Source organism: Echeneis naucrates, chromosome 22, assembly GCF_900963305.1.
Source record: "Echeneis naucrates chromosome 22, fEcheNa1.1, whole genome shotgun sequence".
Classification (NCBI taxonomy): domain Eukaryota; kingdom Metazoa; phylum Chordata; class Actinopteri; order Carangiformes; family Echeneidae; genus Echeneis; species Echeneis naucrates.
The window spans coordinates 20,212,146-20,234,478 of record NC_042532.1 but is presented as its reverse complement, the minus strand read 5'-3'; the positions used below and the strand labels follow the sequence as shown (position 1 = coordinate 20,234,478).

The window sequence follows — 22,333 nt, the reverse complement described above, 5'->3', positions numbered from 1 at the left end:
GGCAATAAAATAAATCCAGTTTAAAATAAAGGACTGAACTTCCTGGTTTATTTGACCTCATTCTATCAGACAGCTAAACACCTTTTGGTTCCTCCGTCTGTAGAAAACCTTAAAACCACATTTTAAACTCCGGGTGAAGAATTATAAAGACACTCCGAGCTCATTTATATTCAGCAGATTTGATTTGGTTTGATAAATAAAGCAGCTGAATCCAATTGGGTTTTTTGTGTGTGCATACATTTCCTGTTTCAAATGACCAAACCAAACACCACAAATGTATAAACACTTGATTTTATTCTCAACAGAATAAACAACAGAAGGTGGAATATATCAGTTCCAGCATATTAAAAGAAGCAGAGGGATAAAAATGGGGATGGCCATAAAGTGCAGGTACAAACACTGGCTGAGCAACGACTTGGTGATTTTACATGTAGTGCAAACATACAACAGAAAGTCGTGATTAACTTGGAAGTGAAGACAGTCTGTAAGGAGCTGCACATAGTGTGTTGTTATGACAAAAAAAGGCCAATTTTAAACGTCTGCCGTAGATTTTTAGTGTGTATTTACAAATTCATGCATCGTACTTCAGATTACTGTGCAGCCCTCGGGTTTGTCTTTGTTAAAAAAGGCATTATAAAGTATGAAAGTGTTGAAAGAAAAAATAAAAAACACATTACAGGACATCAAGCACGACCACACAGACAAATTATGTTCTTACATAACTCTTCACAATCCTGCTTTAAACCTCCAAACCAAACAACAACAACAACAACAACAACTGGTGATTTCAGTTCTTAGGTGAGCAGCATATAAAAATAAACTTTATGTTACAAAGTGGAGGTGAGGTGGGGAACGTCAGCCAGCAGGCGGCCGGCCTCGCTCTGTGCTCCTTTAAACCACTTTAAATGATTTCCTCCAGCTTGGACCAAAGCAAAGGGAAGACACAGGAGAGATTAAAACAAGCAAACAAAAAAACTAAGTTTGAGCTAAAAAGAGTCCGACTGTTCATCTATAACTCAGATTTAAGTGTTTGGCTTTTAAAAAGAGAGCTGAAAGGTCAAACTATCGGGTGAGATGGAGCCAGTCTGTGCCTCTCCTTCATCACTGTTAAATTCATGTGTATTAAAAGTACATGAATGAGCTGGTTAAAGCACTCAGGGATTCAAACTACATGTGGTGATGACATCATGAGGCCTCCTGATCGGTCCAAGACGTCCCACTTCCTGTCGCCGTTCACCGTTTTAAGTTTCTCCGGCAGCACAAACTGTGGCTGGCGATAATAAACCGGAGGCATCGACTCAGAAAACCTGGAGTATCTGAACGTTTGTTCACTGCACAAATTTGGAAGCACAACTAACACAACCTGCCATCCTGGTTGTGTCTCTGCACGATGACAACACAAAGAGGAAAATAAAGTGTATACAAGTGTTACAAAAACTATAGTAGCCATACTTCAGCTTTAAAAAGGATGCAAGTGCGTTAACACACCTCGTGTTAAAGTAGGAATATTAAACAAAATAGCTCATACAAAACTTCAATACATGAAACTACATTTAAAGCATTTTCTGTTTGTATGTTTGTACTTCACTAGAGTCAGTGAACAGTCTGAGATCTCCTTCGGCACAAACGCCTGAAGAGTTAAATCTGTAAATACTCGCCGCAGTTACAGACAACAACGTACGCAGAAACATCAACTCCTGAACTTCCATGGAGCTTAAATCTAAAACTCAAAAATCAACCATGTGACATTGCTTTTGTACAAACTGCCTGCAATGTTTTTCAGGAACTACTCAGACAGGAAAGTTTCCTCGAGCTGCCTGATCTTCAGAGGACTAGAGAATCCTACATTTCCCAGAATGCCCGTTATGCTCGGCTCTATTTGTTTCTCCTCCTCTGGTCCTTTTATGAAAGTTGAAAAGTTAAATGAGAAATCCAGAGAAGAATCTCTGATCTTCACTAAAACCTGGAAATATCCAACATTTTACTTTGCAGTTGTGCGACAAACATTGAGTGTATTTTTGTGTGTTCACCTGTGAATTTAAACTTGCCACAACAACTTTAGCTGCTAAATTCTTCTTTTATCAAGAACTCAATCAAACACAGTGGCAAATTCTGTCTGATTTAAAAGGGCTTTAAGGTGGATTTGTCCTTTAACCTATCTGCTTTATCTGGAAGATCTGGGTTCTGCTGAGGTCTCTAAAGAGAGACGTTCAGTCTCTACTTGGTTCTGTTTGGCTGGTTGACGTCTGTGGAAGCAGAGTCAACGTAGATCCCACAGGGACCCGTAAAGTGTCTCATCAGCTCTGCCAGGAAATAAAATCCTCCTTGACACAAAATAGAAGACCAGTAGCTTAGAAAGTTATTGTGTTTTCATGAAGGAACTGGCAGATGGTTCTATGAAGAGGTGTACTGTCACATTTCATGGATGTTATAATGTCGAAGTCCAACGTCTGTGTGGAAAAACTAACTATAAAAAACTCTGAGAAATCTGAGAAAGTAAGTCAGAAAGAATCGGAGGCAGGAGGAGTTTCTCCTCCTGCTGTTTGTCTCACACACATTAATGCTGTCCGCCCTGACTCGAGTTAAAGAAGAGATAAAATGCCAAAAGGAAGAACAATCAGCCCACGTGTGGTAAACACGGCGTACGAAGTACGGGTTATAGAGGTAATTAAGTGTGTTCTATAAACATTTCTCTCCTGCAAAAATGACCCGATGAGGAATCAGACGGATGAGCGGAATCAGAATTGGCGTTAATAAAATCCAAAAAGATACCAAACCCCCCCCCCGGAGAGACAAAGGGGACAAAACACTTGGGTGTGTGCTGCCTGGAGGTTCAGCGTGGCAGGTTGTGCACGTCACTGGTCCCGAGCTTCATACAGCAGCTTGGCTGCCTGTGGAGCACACAGACGTGTTAATGCAGGAAACAGGCTCTGCTGCCTGAATGGACCTCCAGTGATGTCATGTGATCATTTAAAGTGACAGTTCACCTTGTGCATCGCAGCCAACCATAACGAGGCCACCTTCTTGTCGTCTGCTGCCTCCATGCGGAGCTGCTGGACGTCCTGAGAGCCCATCGGCTTGTAATGGAGCAGCATGCCGCTGGCCCGGGATGTCCCTCCTCCACACACAAAAACACACACACATAAACTCGTTGACGTGCCGACTTCACGAGATAAACATAAACTAAAAACTTCTCCAGTGGGGGAAACAAAAAAAAAAAACAAAAAACAAAAAAACAACTGTTAACGTCCATTACTGGAAATCAATAACAAAACAAAAGTCATCAATACAGAAACACACAGAGGCAACAACCACAGAAGATGAAAAATCTATCTCAACTGAAGAGGAAAGATTTGACTCGATGAGAGAGGAAACACACACCGACACAGATTTTCAAAATAAGACGGGTGATGAGATTTTATCTGTTTTCTGTTGGCGGGACTGAAGATGCTAAAAACCCACATGATGAGAAGTTTTCAGGAAACGGACAGACACACACCCGATGACGATCACTGCCAAGTTTCCCAAAAGCACCAAGTTTTAGTTTCTGAGTCCTGATTCAGAGCGCTGACGTTTGAGGATGTTTCTGCACCATCCATCATCGATTCCTCCAAACTTGAGGGGAATAATTTTAATGCCAGAATTAATTATTCTTCTCTTCACCAATTAATCTGCATTTTTTTTTTACTTTATGAATCATGTTGGTCTATAAAAGACCACAGAGCATCACTTTTTTTTTTTTTTCTCCAAGTATTATTTTTGGACCAGCAGGAAGTGGGGCAGAGATCCTCAGGCCACATAGTGGCATCATGAAACAGCAAAAGGAATTTACTTCATGTAAAACCGCCACTTATCAAATTCTGTTTAACACTTTATTCACACATTTAATCAAATAGCTTTCCCTTCACTGCATCCATCATAATATGGCTCAAATTCTCTTTTTCTGGTAATCAGTGACTCATCCATCATAATTTCAGGACTAGTTAACCTTTTTGGAGCACATTAAAGCTCAGATCACAACAGTCTGGCCTCATATCTGAAGGTGGAGAAAACTTCTTTCCACAGAGATGCTTTTGGGACTCAGCGAGGTGTTTCATTATCAGGCAGCTTCATGCAGACGTGTGAACCCAGGGGAAACAGAGTGACTGAACCGAAGCTAACCTTCAGAGATACAGTGACTGTCCAGCAGACTGGTGTAAGTGTGAATGTCATTCTCTGAGGGAGGAGCGCCGGGCAGCCAGAGCAGGAGCAGCAGAGGATGAAGGGTTTGTTAGTGTCAGCTCAGACAAGAACATAAGATTCAGAGTTAATCAAGAAATTTTTCCGCTGGTTATACAACACGAAAGATAAACACATTATACTTTACAGAACAAGACTAACAAAGGACAAATAATTAAGTTGACATTTTCATCAAACTGTCAACCACATGCACAGTCGCGGCTCTTCTCTTTCTGATCCCACTCAGGACTGGTCTCACCTCCTGGACTCGTCCCGTCTGTCAGAATCTGCATGCTGGACATCCGAGACAGCTCCACCTCGAAGTGGCTTTCACCGTCCAGGAACAGATACCTGAAGGTTCAGGGCAGAAAACATCAACTGGCCATTTCTGGGTTTTTCTCTGATTGGTGATTCTGACACTGGGCTGGTTTTTGAGATGATCTGAATGCTGGAGCGTCTTAAAGTGCATTCAGACCAAAGCTGACTGTGTGCTTCAGTTTTACAGTCCACCACAGCGGGATCAGCAGATATTTTATCCTGCACGTCTCTCGTGTTTATGTAAACTCACCTGTGGTTGTTGGAGAGGCGACACGTCATAGTTTCAGACTTCTCTGACGTTCCCAAAGTAACGATAAAGGTGCCACCTGCAAACAGAAGAACCCATGGCTTCATACTCTGACAGTAATAACAGCACAAAATACAAACAGCAGCAGTTGTTTGGTCCTCAGTTTACTTTTTTCAAACTAATTTTCAAACATCTCTCAGCTCTCAGATTTTGATTCAAATCTCATGAAGCACAAATAGAAAGTAGAAAATCAGACAAGTATATAAGGAAAATAATAATGATACATTCAAGATCTGGAGCACCTGACAGATAACTGTAAGAGAAAATGACAAAGTACAACACAGAATAAGAATAAATAATTTTGAAGTAAAATAAATATGATTATCATGAAGATGAGCGCTGGAGATAAACAGACGAGGTCGTTTTGAAGAGATGTGTTTCGAGGTGGAGATGAACTTTGGAATGATAATCAGATCTTCTGTCATCGTTGTTTTCAGTTCAGTGTAACTTCGTGGTCGATAAAGCACGAAGCTAAACATCACAGTCTGTCTGCAGCTCCAGGACGCTAATGGACTTTTCATTAAGCTGCTGCTGGTATTTATAGCAACACACACTAGATTAACCAGACGAGGGCTCATTCTTCCTGTTTGAGCAGAGCAGCACCTCTAACTCTGACCTTCATCACTTCTGGTCGACCGAGCGGTATGACCTGACTCTGAACTGTCAATGATTTCATAGTGTTATATTATTTATCCTTTGTTATCAGCCTCTGACTGAAGGAGTCCTTCACATGTGGAAATATGAAACTGTCAAATGTTTTTGTCATATTTTCAGCACATGTAAAGGAAAGAGAGTGAAAGAAAAGCCACTAAAAGTTGTTATGAATGAATTAAAAGCAGACAGCGCTGCAGGCGGACGGTCTCACCTGCCAGCAGCACTTTCAGCTGCTTGTCGTAGAACTCCATCTCTTTCTGGGACACCAGGCCGCACTCGGCACACTGACGCACCGGATCCACAAAACACATGCGGGGCAGCGCCACCTTCTTACTGCAGCACTTATCACAGAAACAGCGACCGCAGCGCCGACAGTGGTGCTGCAGGAACAAACAGCCCCGTCACTTCTTTAAAACTACACAGAAAAGCACTAAAACGGTTTAAAACAAGTGAGGCAACAACAAAATCAATTGTGCAAATCAGAGTGACCTCAGCTCTTACTGTGTTTATCTAATGAATCACTTTCCATCTGTATACTTTTGTTCCACAGTGGGATTATACATTATGTATTTTATGTTTTCTGAGCCGACTATTCCGATAAACAAACTATTTTCTGGTGACTCTGTGCAGGATTTACAGGAAGCAGAGTGGAAAAATGTCCCTGTGGAGCCCACAGTGTGTTTTCATGCCAAAGTAGAGGAAATAATAAAACTTTCCTCTCCGTCAGACACTGTGAAGCGGTGAACAAACCTTTCTCCTGATGAAGTCAAACTTGGTGTCACACTGCATACATCTTGGACACTGGAGGACGGGGGAGAGAGAACAAAATAGGAAGTTACACAACATGCTGAGCTGGGCAAATTCAAGTTCAACAGCAGCAGCTCACCAAGTTCTCTGTCACATGCTGGTTTCACTTTGAGTCCATTGAATCTAAAATAACTTTTGCCATCATGAATGGTTTCAGTGTCATACATATAAAACAGTTTAAGACATATGATTGATCAGATTATTTGCATACAATTCTAAATGCAATCAAAGAATAAGTAATGAAGTGTTTCTGGTGTCTGAAAACAACATGACAACACCAACCGCGGAGCTTCCCTGAAGTCTTTTATATATTTAAAACACTGCTCTGTGGACAAACAGCCTTATTATTCTGTCTGCCGTCATACTTTATCTGACTTTTACTCCAGATGGTAACAACACTGAGTTCATAGTCACACACAACATTTGAAGCAACAAATCGTCAGTATGAGGAAATGGAAGCCTTTGATTACTCAAATAGCTGAGGTTGCAATTAACCAATATTACACTGAAGGGGAAAAACACTGAGAGGGCATCTGGGACTTCATTATTTATTGAAGATCAATACCATCAATACTCCCAGCATCATATAATAACTGCTGATCACCCACTTTGAACCGGATAGTTTCCCTCCAGCTGTAGTTGGTAATAATGGTAATAATGTAATTATTGACAGACATTTTATAACCAGCATGTCCACAGAAGAAAACCCTAACCCTTTAAGGACCGATGAGACATTTTTATACTGTGATAAATATTAATAAATCACCAAGTTTAATCTTTTCTGGGTTTATTAGCATATCTTTGGTTTCTGTGTCTGCAGTGGGCCATTAAAGGAATCAGCAGGTAGAAATACTGATAAAATCTGACTCTCATGACTTTTTCAGGAAAAATCCAGAGCTGCACATCTCTTTTCCCATCTACAGATGTGTAATCATTAACTTTTCTGGCCAACGTGTCCCCCCGCCGGTGTGTCCGGGCTCCGGCGGCCGAAAATCGGCCCCTCTTTAGGGAGAGACGGAGTAAGAGCGGCCGGAGTTAGCATGTTAGCACAGTTAGCTGGACGGAGCTAACAGCCGCCCGCGGAGAAGATAAAGATGTGTTTACACACTCAGATGTGTTTAAGCTTAAATAACCAGTTAAAGTGGTTAACCAGCTGGTTATCTCAGGGGCTCCGTGAGCTGCCAGGCTAACGACCCCGCCTGCTACGCCCAGTCCGGGGGGGGGGGCAGAGTCCGGACGGCTGTCAGAACCACCGCAGCTAACCCGGAGCTACCGGATGTTCGGAGGCCTGACCGCAAAAATAAAAGTCCCACAAAACCGTGAGAAGGTAGTTATTTAACAAAATCAGTCAGCTTCTAAAACTGACAAAAATAATTACTCACTGATGTAAAAAATAACTTATTTGGAACAAAAGTTTGAGATGTTTTATTTTTAACTCCATGTTTAATTCATTTTTCACTTTTCTTTTGTTTCTTTGGTATTGTGTTACACGTAGACGACAAAAAGAAAACGTAAAGAACTGACAGTAAAGCTGACTTTGACTTGACGTTCCCAGATTTTCCTGTTTTTCCTGATTACATACTTAGAGACTTTTTCCTAAATGTGATACTGTCACTGTTTAATCACATTTATTGGGATCAGACACAAATGTCCTTATTTACTAGGAAATAAATAAGAGGAGCACCTTTTGGAAAAAAAACAACCATTAGTTGCAGGTTAAGTTTAGAAATCCAGTGTACTGTAAATTAAAGAAAATGTTTTATCATTGAACACAACTATCATCGTTATCAACACACTTTATAGAATGAACTATGTTTACATGGAGGAGTTCTGATGCTCCTGTTTGGCTCACACACTTAGTTCATATTGGAGTTTGGATGATTCTTTATTCATCATTAAACATTTTAGGTTTTCAGATTGATGATGGATCAAATCATGGCAGTAATATTTATACCGGTTTTAAAGGAATTGAATAGGTGATCTAACCAACTGGATGAAGTCTTAGCCCTTAAATAGTAAATAAAAAACTTTAAACTCGGACTCTGTAAAGTTTTATTTTGAAAACGGCTAACGGAAACGTTGTGGCTAACACTTTAGCTAACTTCTCGCTGGTGTCGCTGCAGCTCGGCGCCGTCCGACAAACCTCCACCTGCACCACCCTCCACACCCCGGGCCGGCCTCACCTCTTTATCGGGCACCCACTGCGGCTCGTCCAGGGAGAAGGGGCTGTTGAAGGCGCCGTTCTCCGGCACCATGCGGAGGCCGCTGGGGCTCCGGACCAGCTTCTTCCCGTCAGGCACTGAGGACATTTTGCTTTGACGGCTCTTCCGGCCTCCTGCCACAGTACCCGCCCTCTTTCCCCGCCCCTCCAGCGATCGACGGGGCTGCTGGCGAATCATAGCACAGGCTTTAAATCACGTGATGCGAGCTGTAAGGTGGGGTGTTTTTTTTCTGTTTGTGCGACCCCGCCCCGGAAGTGGCAGTGGTTTAATTTATGATGTTTTTATTTCTGATAAAAATATATATATTTGTCAAAATTAGCTAATTCAACTTCAGTCAGAGCGACCTACAGTCAAATTAACTTCAATTAATTCATGTTTAATTATTGATTTAAATTTGAGAGACAGAAAAACTGACTAAAGTGGAAAAACATCTCAAATCAAAAGTGTGTTTGTGTTAACCTCAGTCATTCAAACGGAAGTGTTACAGTTTTAATTACTAAAAAACATTTCTCCGACAGTTAATTGTTAATATAAATTATAAGGAAAAAGCTTTCATGAATGTGAGCATGATCCTGAAATCAGTCAACGTGTGTGAGAGCAGCAGCCATAAAGGACAAGTAGCCTGATGAATACCAGTCTCATCCAGGAACATTTATTTACAGTCAGAGGACGGTCGAGCTTCATGTCAAACATGAGACAGAAAAATTCTGCAGTCAAGCTTCGAGGAACTGTGACATCCTTAAAATAATTTCTGTATACACACACACACACCAAGACATAAAAATAAAAACCATTTAGGATCCTCTTCACTTATGGAGCAGTGCATGATGAAGTTACCATGGCAACAAGGTATCTAATAAATAGAAATTTGGGTCTGCTATTTGTGCGATTCTGTGCAGATGCACAGCTACTAACCTTGATGTGTGAGAATATTATATTGATATTAATTAGACTGTGTATTTACCCGTCGCTCAGATATAAACTGGATTTTGCTTCAATGGAGAATATAAAATTTCCAACCATCCGATTTTCTGCTGCACACACACCTCCATGGTCCACAGTCATGAAAAACACAACAAAGAGACAAACTGACACTTTTACCTTCACTACTTTAACAGGCAACACACATAAAGCCAACACAAACATTTCCGTGCTTAACAGAAATCACAAATTTACATTCATGTCATCATAATCACTGCTTAGAAATCATTTTGTGTGATAAAAGTTGTTCAGTACAGATTTTAACATTTCCTTCCTGTAATATGTGAGTTTCTCTATAAAGTGATGCACAGGCCAACAGTCAGGGCAGCTCTGACCAGAAAACACACAATTCAAAGTACATGACTGGAAAAATAATCATTTAATCATAGAAGAATACTTGGGAGGGAAGGAATTTAATATTTTGAACAATTTTGCGATGATTTCATATTCAGGAACTTTGGATTTTATTGTTGAAGCTACAAAGAGTTGTCAAATGTTCTGAATTTGTTGCCCAAACTGCTGCTGAGTTCGTTAAAATGATTAGTCATTATGAAGTTATGTGCCTCTTTACTTCGTGGAGCTGCTGGATTAAGACAATCAAGACAAAAAGAGCAGAAGGCAGGTTGATGAGCAGACTGATCAACAGTCAACATTTTGACCTGTAACGTCAAACATCATCAATAAAATCATCATTATAAGAAAAAGAAGATCCGACATAAAAAAAAAATCATTATTGCAGCACAAAAGGAAAATGAACGTCTCCAATCTACCCCAAGATTTACATTTCAGGACTTCATCTTTGTGTTTTTTTTTATCTTGGACAAAGTTCATTGAGGAGAAACGGGGTGTACAGTTTATTAATGTCTTGGAATGAAAACTTTTACATAACTTTTATGTAGCGTGAAGAGTTTTTCAAACATTAAACAAAAACTTATTGCACACCCCTGCAAACAAAAAACAAACTGTAACATTCAGCTCAGAGTAAAAACCAGACAACTGACATTTTCATTCTCAGAGAATCTTTTATCTAATTATTCTGCTGATCCTGGATTCTTTTGTTTCACATAAATTCAGCTTGAATTTGTAAAATCCTGAATCTCCTTGAAGGTGGACTACAGTCAGAGCTGATCAGGGCTCAGTACTGGTAGTCACAGCTGCTTGTTTCTACGTTTAACAAATAAAAACTTTGGCTTCTTTCTTTTTTCTTTAAATGGAAAAATAAGATCATATTTCTGAATGTGAGTAAAACGCTGACTCCTGACTGACTGCCGTTTTTATCTGATAACGAATGGACTCGAGCTGAAAGTTGATGCTTCATGTTGATTTAACTGACATCAGGTCAACGTCTGCATGGAGAAGTTTCAACATCACATCAACGTGTTTACTGTCGTGACTCTGGAGCTTATCTGCTCACGGTGGTGAGCAATAAAATAAATAAAAATTCAGACAATCCTCGGCTCTAAACTTGAACTCCTCACAGATCGACACACTGAAGCTTTTTGTTGCAGCAGACTAAAAAAAAAAAACAATTTTTTCATAACTGCTGTTAGAGTTAAAGTTTTCACACATGAATAAAACGATTAACGCTTTCCTATTTTAAAAGAAGAGCTGATGGAAGTCCGCTCAATAAAAATCATTTTGTCAGATTTTAGACACTGAAAATAAAAAAACCAAAAATGAACAAGATGATGTTTACACTTTTTTTGTTTGAATAACGCACTTTGTGGATTCATATGTTTTGTTTTTATAGTAAATTCCAGTTTTAAACACGCTGGATGTAATGAACAGTGACATTTATCCATTAAATCTATATCTAAACACTAATCACTGCTGTCAGAGGAACAGAACTTCTCCTGAAAAAGCTCAGAATAATAACCATTTAAATAATTCTGAATTAGTTTTTTATTATTATTAATTTGTTCAACTTTACTCACACGGTAAAGTTTTGTCTGTGCTCTCTGGTGATATTAAGTTTGCAGTCAGTGTGTGAAGCGACAGCCTGCGTCCTGAGATCATGTGCCAATAAAACGCCGACAGGAAGAGACTCAGAGCAGCAGAAGGCCGAGAAAAAAAATAAAACACCTTTTACAAAAACCCCCAAATGTAAACAGAAAGTCTTCAATCGACACAGAAGGACAGAGGTGGAATCTGCAGGTTTGCAGCATTTTAGCCTCACAGGGTTTTGAGTGTCTCTAAAGTCTTTATTGGCCCTGGATCTATTTCTTTGTCGCCCAGGAGCTTCAGCGGAAACCTGCAGAGCTGAGCAGACGTCTGGAGTTCAGATTCAGTCGGAATCAAAGAGACTGAGAAAATCTCCCTTTTTCTGAATCATTTTCTTTCTTTTGCTGTTTTTTTCAGGATTTTGTTCTGCACTGTTTCTGTTTCTAAACTTCAGATTCTTTTTTTACTGTTCAACGTGTCTCTGCTATAGGAGAGAAAACACATTCACTGATCGAACTGACGGTAAAGAGTTTTTGGAGAAACATTTTTTGCATCTTCTTAGAATAAAACTTAAAGTAAATGAACAACAGCTTTAGCAGGAGAACATGCAGCAGAGCTGGGTGGGTTCTCCTTCAGCTGGTATGAACTCTGCCTTCAGGTTCAAGAGGAAACACTCAGTAAAGAGATTTGAATGAACTGTCGTTCTTTGACTTCACCTGCAGCAGTTTAACTGAGCCTGTGTCAGAAAGTCTGCGACAGCACGACAAAAATATTATAAAGAACCGATCTGAGAGACCAAACACACACACACACACACACACACACATACAGTATACGCACATACAATTACACAAAAGGTTCACACACTTGAGTCAAACATAGAATTCGTGTTCCTCCTGTTGGTTTGTCTGATGTGATAAAAACTCAGATTCCTCCTCTGACATCATCACCTGAACAGGAAGCTCTTGTCTATGTACAGAGAAGGCCTGGAGTCCTGGACAGGAAGTGGATTCTCTGGGCCTCCGTCCGTCGGGGAGGTGGAGACCTTCAACGCGCCAGGTCGGTGTGGCTGGCACTCAGGTCCCGACTTCTCCTCAGACGATTATTTCGCTCCTGCCGGAAAACGGAGCGAGAGGAAACCAGATGAACGGCTGATTCTTCACCAACAGACTCTGAGATCTGAGTTTTTATTTCCCAACATGTTCAGGGCCACCTCTGGGCAGTTTAAGGTTCATTTGGGCGATTCAACACAACACAGATCTTTAGTTCTGTGCTTTCTGTCTCTTTACACCAAACGGCGACTCACGAGGCTTTACAGGCTGAAACTTTCCACTGCTGTCGAACTTCATCAGTGCCGTGTCCCAAATAGAAAGGAGTCTGTGTTCAGTTTGTAATTTGTGTTGATTAGTGAACACAGTGATGGTGTGAAGTTAGTGTGTGAATAATTAGTTATCAGTCTGACATCATGAGGACGAAGAGACCAGGTCCAAAAGTATCTGACACAAGATGTCCGACAGACTAACAGCATAAATCTGATATTTATCACATTTACAGTTTGTTTTATACTTTTAATCTCTTATATAATTATGATGACAATAAAGCAATAACACTATAAACAGACTTCAGATTCATCAGAATGTGAAACTAAAGTAAGACGTTCACTTTCTAATGAATCAGTAATGAGCAGCAAATCGTCCCAGCAGAGAAACTGGCTTTGATATTTTTGATATATTATCAATGACGATCAGCAGAAACTGTAAGATTTGATGTTTCAGTCAATTTTAATCTGCCGTTTTTGCCTTTAATTAAAGATCAATAAGTGACCTGAACAGTTAGAGCAGAAGTTTCCTTTAACAGAAACACCCTGGAGGTTATTTCAGGTCGACCTTTGACCTTCCTGTATCAGGTTCTGGACCAGGTCTGGACTCTTACTTGGTCGTGGTCACTGGCCGCCTTGTCCGCCATGTTAAGAACCCCCAGAGAGCTGGCTCGCTTCATGCTGCACCCAGAGCAGTGACATGCAGGGAGGGAGGGAGAGAGGGCAGGGGTGAGGGGTCAGAGGTCAGAGGTGAGGGTGGGGGAGGTCAGATGGTGTTGGTTAATGACATCAGAGACATTTTCACACAAAAGGTTAGTTTCAGGTAAAAGACGAACTTTGTTTATGAAAAGCATGAAAACGACGCAGATTTATAAAAAACTGTTTGACCTCTGACCTGCTTTTTATTGGAGAAGAGCAGCTGCCTCAGACGTTCAGTCAGTCAATGAAAAGAATCTATGTTCTTTTATCTATTTAAATCGATTGGTCTGTAACATCATTTATTTATCGATCTCCAGTTAAATGTCCTGAACAGAAACACTTTCAGACCAGTTCACATTTCACACAGTGAAACAGTCTCCAGACTGTTTGCTGTTGCCTCAGACCTGACTTTGATTATTTATCAGATAATTTCACTGGGACTTTTACCGAAGCTCTGAAACTGAATCCTTCATGATGATGATGATGATGATAGTGGACTCCTTCTGTTCAAATTCAATAAAACGATGATTTGAGGATTTTGTTTGTGAAGATTTTGAGTGAAAGGTTAAATCTGTTAAATGGACTTCCTGAGCAGACTGTGGAGATTTTAAATGTTTCACTTCTGTGTTGTTAAATTCTCCTTCGATAACAACCTGATGTCCTCTCTACATTTTTGGGGTAAAAGTCACATTTTGCTGGTGGGAAGAAACAACAGGAAGAAGGACAGGCTGGAAATCTGTAACTGAAACGAATGACTTCTTTTTGAGCTTATTTTCTGTGACGAAGACGGCGAGGATGATGATGACAGAGTGAAGTCATCACATCCGTCAGCCCGGTGATTGGAGGAGAAGAGCCAACAGAGAAGAAAAAGGAAAACAGGGAGCGAACAGATGAGGCATGCAAGTCACATTCAAATGGAAAAATTTATTCATAAATAAAAGTTCAACACAGAATAAAATCCTAAACAAAAACAGACGTGCAGTCGGGTTGGATTTCAAAGTCAAATTCACCAAATGAAGAAAGAAAACTGAACTATATTTCAAACTGATTGAAATAAGTTCAAAGCCCCAAAATGCAATAAATAGATGGAACGATTAGTGAAGACTAAAAAACAGAAATAAAATAAAGAAGTAGTTCCACAGGTAAAACAGCAATAAAAGGCATTTCATTAGTAGTTTGTGTGTCATTGAAGAAGTTGCATTATTTTCCCATTTTATTTATTTTCCTTTGGTTTTCTCTGAAATCTGAATATTTCAGCCGAAACTGAAGAGTTTTCTGAATAAAACTGAATTTCTGTTTAAAAAATGGAAAATATTGTTGCTCTGTTGTGGATTTGTTTCTCTTTTTTCTTCCAGTCCTTTCTCTGGACTGTGGAAGATTTTCTGGAATGTTTTGTTCAGATAATTTTTCTCTTTAAATAAAAAAATAAAATTAAAAAATTATTTGTTTTAAAATGTTTTTCTCAACATATTAAACATACTTAGAAAATATCATTTTTTGTTCCGTCAAAATTTTTTTACTCAACATATTTAAATATTTAAATCTTTACTTCTTTCTGAATATTTAGACGCCTGTCAGATATTACAAACTCTTGCATGTAAAAATTTAGACTATTTAAAAGATTAGTTTTTTTTTTTTTAATCATCAGGATATTTTAACTTTATTCCAGTTACCTTATATATATATTTAATTTTCTGTCTCAACGACCTTTACTTTATAAAATTTCAGCTCTATTCCTGGAACATAACTTCACCCGCCTGATGATATTTCCTGTCAGTGATCGGCCGGACTGATGGAGCCAGAACACACAATGAGAATCAACACTTTCCAATGGCACTGTGAGAGAGAAAGGTAAACCCATGCAATGAGGAGAAAAGGCCCTCAGTCGTCTGATGTGCAGACAGAGTTTCACCACTTCACCACCAGCAAAGTCGATCCCTTCCTTTGTTTTTGGTTAGTGTGAAACCGGCGAGCTGAGCGCTGGAGGGCCGATCGATCCCTCAGGCCGTCAGTGCATAAAGCCGGAGGGGTGGGTGGAGGGGGAGTGGAGGGGGGGTATGGGGATAGTTACCCGGGGTTTTTGGGCTCGGCGTCACGTGACGAGCCGCCGCCTTTCAGCTTGCGGACGAGTTTCTCGCTGCTGCGACGGATGGACGCTCGAAGTTTACTGAAGGAGCCGCTTCTCTTCAGAGCGCCGGAGCCGTCCTGATGGGAAAGGTCACAGGGTTACACACAGACACACACAGCAGCATCTGACAAACGTGTAGTCGATCAGATCGAAGACTGAAGCTCTTCATAGAAAAAGATAAACACAAACTGATGAACGGTGCACAATCGTCTCGTGCAGCAGTTCACACGATGCAGATGGAATCACGATGCTTTGAGCTTCCAGAAATAATTCAACCTGTGTCGGATCACCACCTACAGATGCAGATCTGTTTGTGTATTTGCTTCTTTTATGGCTCTGTTGTTTGTTCATATAGTGTATTTACTGCTTTTTATTTATTTTGGTCAACTTCATACTTAATGCTCATTAAATTAAGTTGACTTGTGTCTGATCTCCAGATTTAGTGATTTCGGGATATCCAGATAAATCCCGATGTTTTATTCTGTCACCTCACTGACGTTTCTCTGGACTTGAGGTTAGTTAGAGGTGAGAAAACAAACAGCAGCAGCTCAGGACACATGAAGTGTCAGTCAGTGTAAAATCCGACTACGAAACGTTATTGTTGCTCAAATTTACAGCAAAACTAAATATTGTTAAAACTGAGTCAAACTGATTATTTTTGTCCAATGAAAGGAAGAACGTTGTGATGAGTGTGATGATCAGAATGGACCTGAAACCTTCATTCTATCTTAAGACGTCACTGGTTGTAAAAAGAAATCAGATGAGCTGCGTCCTTAATAATCAAAAATCTAAAATATTTTGTGTAATAAAGGTTAAATTGATTTTCCTCTGTGTGTCTAACTGTGCATGAAAGGCTGCCCAAACAAAAGCTCAAACATGAGATCATCTTAACCAATAAAAAAAAAATTTTTTCCAGGTAAACTCAATGTGAAAGTTGATTGAAATGAAAATGAGCCATTCACATTCAGTGCTAAAGATTATTCTTTAATTCTTCAGTAAAAAGGAGCTAACGCAGACGCAGCCAGTTAGTTTGATGTGTTTTCAACAGCAGCTCTGAGGAAAAAGGCTTTGGAGCTGAATCAGCGATGAAGGCACACAGAAAAAGAGAGGGAGCACACAAAGAGGCCACAGGCACAAGTTCAGGTGAGCAAAGAGTTTAGGTTTTATTAGAAGTTAAGAAAGACAAACAGGACAGGACACGCAGAAGATTAGTAGCAGGAGCCAAGAAGAGACGATTTCAGTTTCCTCCAAATCCTCACAAAATGCAACAGTAGTTGTTTTCAACCCCCCCCCACCATTACAGCTATATACAGAGATATACAGCAGGAGAACAGGCTGGATGCATGACGTTCATGATGTTTGGATCAAAAGCCTCACTTCTTCTCTGCTGCTGCAGCTTGAGAGCAAACCTCAAATCCATCGTGCATGAATCCTGTTCCCTCTTTAACGGCTCGGCAGTCCGATGTCATTGTGAACAGCGACGCACTAATGACTAAAGAAACCTACAGAGCCTCGATCATGCTGACGAGTTTACGCTGACGTTATTTACAGCGTGTGAAGTCACTATGAGCTGAGGATGATTCCAGTCACCACTGATGATTCTAACACGAATGTTGGATTCGACTGCACTGACGATAGAGGATGGATGAAAAGCTCGATGGAGGGACGAGGAGGAGGAACAGGACGGTTTGAAGCTTTAACTCTCACCAGAGAAACCTAAACAGGATATAATCTGTTCTATGCCTTTAGTTACGCTGGCCATTAGGAAGTTACTTTAGTCTCCTGAGCTACATAAAGGAAGGGACCTGCACTCAACTGCTGTTTTTACATCTTGGTGACACAACTGGTGTTTATAAAAACACTAAATGTTACATTTTTCTTTTTGGTCAGACTCTGTATAGATAATAGTTTTTCTAATCTGCTGTTATCTGTTTTTACCTGATTTTTCTTCAATTATCCAGATTAGTTTGGAGCAAATCTTATTAAGTATTGATTTTAGTAACAAGTTCTTTGTTGTCACAAACTTATAAAGTAAACTTCATCTTAATCCACGACACAAAGAGAACTAAGAATTGCTTTCCTGACCAATTAAATTAGCAGAACACAGAAATAAATATCTGATATAATTAACAAAGTCAACATGTTGACCTCTCATGATTTAAGACATTCAGTTTAACACCATGTACGACAAAGAAACAAATCTCCACACATGACAGCCTGCAGATTAACTTTGCATTAAAAATTAATTTATGATTCGCTATTCCAAACAGTTGGCAATTCATTTCCTGTTAACTAATTCATTATTGGACATCATTTTCATTTGCTCATTTCTAAAGTTACAGGTGACACAAGCTATATTTATAAAAGTTCTGCGACAAGGCATGACATAAAATAATTTGTATTATTTACTTAATTTATCATTAATCTTAGGGCTGATTTGTTCAAGTGTTCACAGATTTATTTGGACCAGTGAGGTCAGATTTGTTCTGTTTAATGTTTCCAACGTTCAGGTCAAAGTAGTGAAGAGTTAAAGGAAAAGGTAAGAAGTATAGATTTGTTTCACTCTCCACACACAACCCCCCCGAAAAACCTTTTAAATGAGTCGACAGCCAAAAAGAAACAGTGTTCAGACACTGAAGAGTGACAGAAAGAGAAGCAGAGCCTACAGCAAGAAATAACAAGGTAAGAAGCACACAAAGAAACATCACCCGGTCCTTTCCCACCCTCAGCAGAGAAACACAGTCCAGTACAGACTTTCTACACGAGGAGGAAGCTGCAGTTTGGATTTAGACACACAGGTTGTCTCAACACAACCCCCCTCCACCTGCAAAACAACCGCTCTTCAACCAGAAGTGGAGAATCCCAGCAGAGATCAGAGGAGGAGAAAGGAGAGAAGGGAAGTCAGAGCTGAAGGGGCTGAGGTGAGGCGTCCGTCATGCAGAAGACAAGTTTTTAGAACCATTACAAGGCATCTGGAGTTACGCCTGCCGGTCAGACGGGAGCAGCAAGAGAGGAGAGAGAAGGAAAGACAAACAGTGAAGGAGAGAAGAGAAGACAAGAGATCGGGGGGAAATGAAGATGGAAGAAGTTGTGCAATGGAAGGAGAGAAAGAAGAGCGAAGGTGAAAAAGAGACTCAACAAAGAGAAGTTTTCAGAAACCAGACAACGAATCTCTCCATCACCACATAAAAAACTGGATGTGACAAAATGTTTGAGCTCAACCTGAACAATCTGCACTGAATAACTAAGTATTGTTTACTTCACTTATATAATCAGAGCAAACCAAACGGACAGGAAAGGCCTGATTTAGTGGAGAGAAATAGAAGACAAGTGAAAAAGGCTTTAAGATATAACTCAGGTGACGGTGGTGGTGAGATGTTTTGACTGATTTCCACCATCACTGCTGTTTGTTTGGTGGCTGTAATTAACAGGCTTCGCCACGAGGTGGCAGTTTGTCATAGTTTAACACGATGGAGAGATTCTGTGACTGAAATATTAATTCATCAACGTTAAACTTTGTCAGACAACAACACAAACACTAGGCAGTGCAGGAAGGAGACACACGAGCAGCCAGACAACAGCTAAATGTTCTGTGTGAATGATTTATTAATGATTCCCGTTAGTCAATCGCACAATCACACAAATGTCCCCTGAAGATTGAAGTAAATGTCTCCCAACAGTGGAAAGAAAATCTGAGCTGACTGATTAATTTCTGGCTGCTCGCATACTGATGAATCAAGCAAAGGTAAAATAAAAAATAAAAAAATTACATTCTCAGGGAGCAGCTTGTCACGCACATACAAAGGAGGGACACAAACGTAGCACAGTGGACAAAGATCACACAGTGGAGGACAGAAGTACAGTACAGAGCCCATTGGAGTCAGATGAACAGACTGATGGTGCTTATCAAAGGACTGATTCATGAGAAGGAAGCTGCCGGAGGAGAGAGCTGAGGTGGAAGCCTGAAAGACAAAATGTCTGACCACTGCGTTGAATCACCTTCTGACAGACATGAGTGGCTTCTGTGTGTCAAATAAAAATTCATCTTCATGGGATTTTTTGTTTGTTGGTTTGTTTTGCCTATAACTTGTGTGTTGTTGGCTTTTATGGCCTCATTTAAGCCACAACTTGATTTACAGCTGAATCGAAGAAGGTGAAACAAAGGCGTCGTTATTAAAATCTACCTCTAGCTCTTTCTGGGTCGCCTCCCTGATATAAATAGGTCCAGAGATCTGCTGCTGTTGTGAGGCCGTGTGCCGATAACTGAATGACAGGACGTCCATGTGTCACACCAAAACCTCCCAGAAGTCCAAAGGGAGGTTGCTGATTGGTTGTTCAGGGGCTATGACTACTGTTGCTATGTGAAGCTGGGCGAGAGGCAGCAGCAGCATTGAGGGAATAAGACGGTGATGGCGAAGGAGCGACTCTACGTCTACATGTGGTGACGCTGCAGTCGCTGGAAGGCTGAAGAAGCACTGCAGATACCAGCTCTGCAGCAGAGGGAGTTAGTTGTGTGGCAGTAATGTGTAACCACAGGGCTGAGCTGCTGTGAAGGCAGTTTGGGTTTTTTGTTGTTGTTATTTGGAAAGAGAGTTTTTAGTGGAAAATTGTGTTTATTACAACCACAGCTCTACCACATCTAATCTTAGAGACTTAACATCCAGCCAAGTGAGCTGCCTCAGCAGCTTTTCACTTGGTCTCATTAATCAAAGCCAGTGAGAGTGAAGCAGAGCACTAACTACTGTAGCAGACTATGGCAGTCAATCAGTGTAATCAGCGTAGCACAGAACAAAATGTCCTTGAACAACCATTTGAACAGGTCAGACAGTGTTTACATGGGAAAGTGTCCCCAGGGGAGAAAATACAGAATGACAACAAGCAGGTTGTATCTTTCCCAACAGAAGCCACAGATGTTAAACCTGGATGATTTAATCATGTTTGGACATTTGGAATTGGTCAGATGGAGGGTGGGTCGTTTGGTTTTTCCTCGTGTAGTCTGACAAACAGAAAGGTGAAATGGGCAGTTCAGCAGATGTTCATTTCTTTTTAAATGATGGCCACATTTAAAAAACTGTCGTAGCTGTCACTCCCCCTCAGCTCCACCTTCTCCTTCAAATATGCTTTCTACTGGTTTCTAAAAAAAAAACCAAAACAACAACATGGCTACGACCAGCCACCTGATGTCTCCCAACCCTACGTTACTTTGGATAAGACGACCTCAGTCCAAACAGCAGCGATGAGTTCCAAGTCGCATCACTCTCCTCCCTTTTCCCCAACTTTCCTTTCTCTCACTGCAGCCATAATGAAAGAATAAAAACCTGAAAAATGTGCCAGCAAAATGTAAATTAAAGTTATTTTAACCTGTTCAGGGCGTGATGCCAGCTGGGATTGACAATAGATGGATGGATTGTGACAGAGATTTGAATCTACATGTGCAGATTCAGTGACTTTAATTGTATTTGACAGTCTGAGAAAGTTCTCTGAGTGTGTGGATTATTTAGTCTGACTTTGGTTTGTTGGCGGGTTTTAAAGATGTGCTCCTTGACATTACTGAGCCCTTTAACAAACATAAAAATTAGAGGCCTCAACCTCAACAGCTGCCTGGCCATGAAAATTTCAATTTGTACAACATTAAGGACAAAAATCACTTTGTTGGTTTTTCTTGGTCCAAACTTGAGTGGTTGAACTTCAACACACCAGTTTTTACAGGCTCAGAAGTGGCTTTAGATTAAGTCTCGATCATCTGTAATCCTGCACCGCGGAGCCAAAAACCACCTGACAACCAGCTTCTCTGCTGTAATTTGCCTCTTCTGGTGTTTAGACCAGTCAGCATATGAAGAAAACATCTACCAGTGTCAGATTTCATCAAAAAAGTCCCATTTCGTTTGACTTCCAAGACAGAGCAACAACAGTCTGTCAGATATATCACAGATTTGTTGGATAGGCCTTTCATAACATCATTCTTCCACAAGAAAGTGTTTTTGGTAGTTTCAGAATCTTATCACTTCTCTTTTTCTGAGATGACTGAGGGGTTTTATGCCTTGCTGCACATTTCACTGTTTCTTTGGGCCACTAAGATACACAAGAGTAACATTACCAGGATGAAACCAACCTGAAATGTTTATAAAGCAGAGGAAGACTTAAGTTTATAAAAAATATTATGATTATTTTTTGCGGGATTTGATTTAGAGTTTGAAATAATCAATCTGCTCCAAACCTGAAAAGTGAGACTAAGCCCTGAAATGCTGATAAGGAGACAGCGTTTGTCCCAATCTCTCCAACACACATTGAACAGGAGTCATGTTCACCAGACCAGATTAATTCAATGTGGCTTCTGTCCAGAAAGACACAGGCTGTGTGTCACGTAGACGTGTCAGCCTTGCTGGTCTGAGGACTCTGGGTGGAATGTTGTGGGCTGTGTACTGTACTTACCCCGTTCCACTCCACGCTCATACTCACTTCCTCGCCACCGTCCGGCCCGCTCTCGTATTTCACCGTGTCAGAGGTCAAACTCTCGCGGCTTCGCTGCTTCTCGCGAGCCTCTGGCTCACTCAGGACTTCGGCCACACGCTGCTTGTGCACGTTGTCCAGACCCTGATGAACACAAACGCACAAACACAGAAATAAATGCCAATTCAACTAATCCAATTAAAGCAGCTGAGCACCTCTGCCACCCTGGATTCATTATGAATCCAACAGAGAGATGACAGGAAATGAGGTAAGCGAGAGGGAAGTAACTT

At 40.6% G+C, this 22,333-nt stretch overlaps 2 protein-coding genes across 6 annotated transcripts in view; both read right to left on the bottom strand.

Moving 5' to 3' along the window:
• Positions 1-285: 285 nt before the first annotated feature.
• Positions 286-8,630, bottom strand: zfyve21 (zinc finger, FYVE domain containing 21). Of its 2 annotated transcripts, XM_029494476.1 has the most exons (8): positions 8,488-8,630; positions 6,248-6,298; positions 5,709-5,877; positions 4,787-4,862; positions 4,478-4,569; positions 4,162-4,215; positions 2,988-3,118; positions 286-2,891 (listed from the first exon to the last, which is right to left on the bottom strand). In XM_029494476.1, exons 1-8 carry the CDS (start codon positions 8,611-8,613, stop codon positions 2,856-2,858), a joined length of 735 nt encoding a protein of 244 aa, XP_029350336.1. In that variant the 5' UTR covers positions 8,614-8,630; the 3' UTR covers positions 286-2,855. The 2 variants fall into 2 exon arrangements, with proteins under 2 accessions (XP_029350336.1, XP_029350337.1); XM_029494477.1 differs by lacking the exon at positions 4,162-4,215.
• Positions 8,631-9,156: 526 nt separating this feature from the next.
• Positions 9,157-22,333, bottom strand: part of klc1a (kinesin light chain 1a) — a 36,683-nt gene continuing 23,506 nt past the window's right edge. Inside the window, exons 13-16 of one of the 4 annotated variants that reach the window (XM_029494472.1) lie at positions 22,026-22,187; positions 15,537-15,670; positions 13,381-13,447; positions 9,157-12,561 (exon numbers count right to left, since the gene is read on the bottom strand). In XM_029494472.1, coding sequence (XP_029350332.1) covers positions 12,496-12,561; positions 13,381-13,447; positions 15,537-15,670; positions 22,026-22,187 — 429 coding nt within the window. In that variant the 3' untranslated portion in view covers positions 9,157-12,495. The remainder of the gene's footprint in view (positions 12,562-13,380; positions 13,448-15,536; positions 15,671-22,025; positions 22,188-22,333) is intronic. The other 3 variants (XM_029494473.1, XM_029494474.1, XM_029494475.1) reach the window with 3 other exon arrangements.

Coding starts and splice junctions, on each gene's coding strand:
- zfyve21 (XM_029494476.1), bottom strand. CDS start 8,613: ATGTCCTCAGTGCCTGACGGGAAGAAGCTGGTCCGGAGCCCCAGCGGC. Junction 5,878..6,247: donor TTGACTTCATCAGGAGAAAG/GTTTGTTCACCG, acceptor TTGTTCCTGCAG/CACCACTGTCGGCGCTGCGG. Junction 4,216..4,477: donor AGACGGGACGAGTCCAGGAG/GTGAGACCAGTC, acceptor CTCCTCCCTCAG/AGAATGACATTCACACTTAC.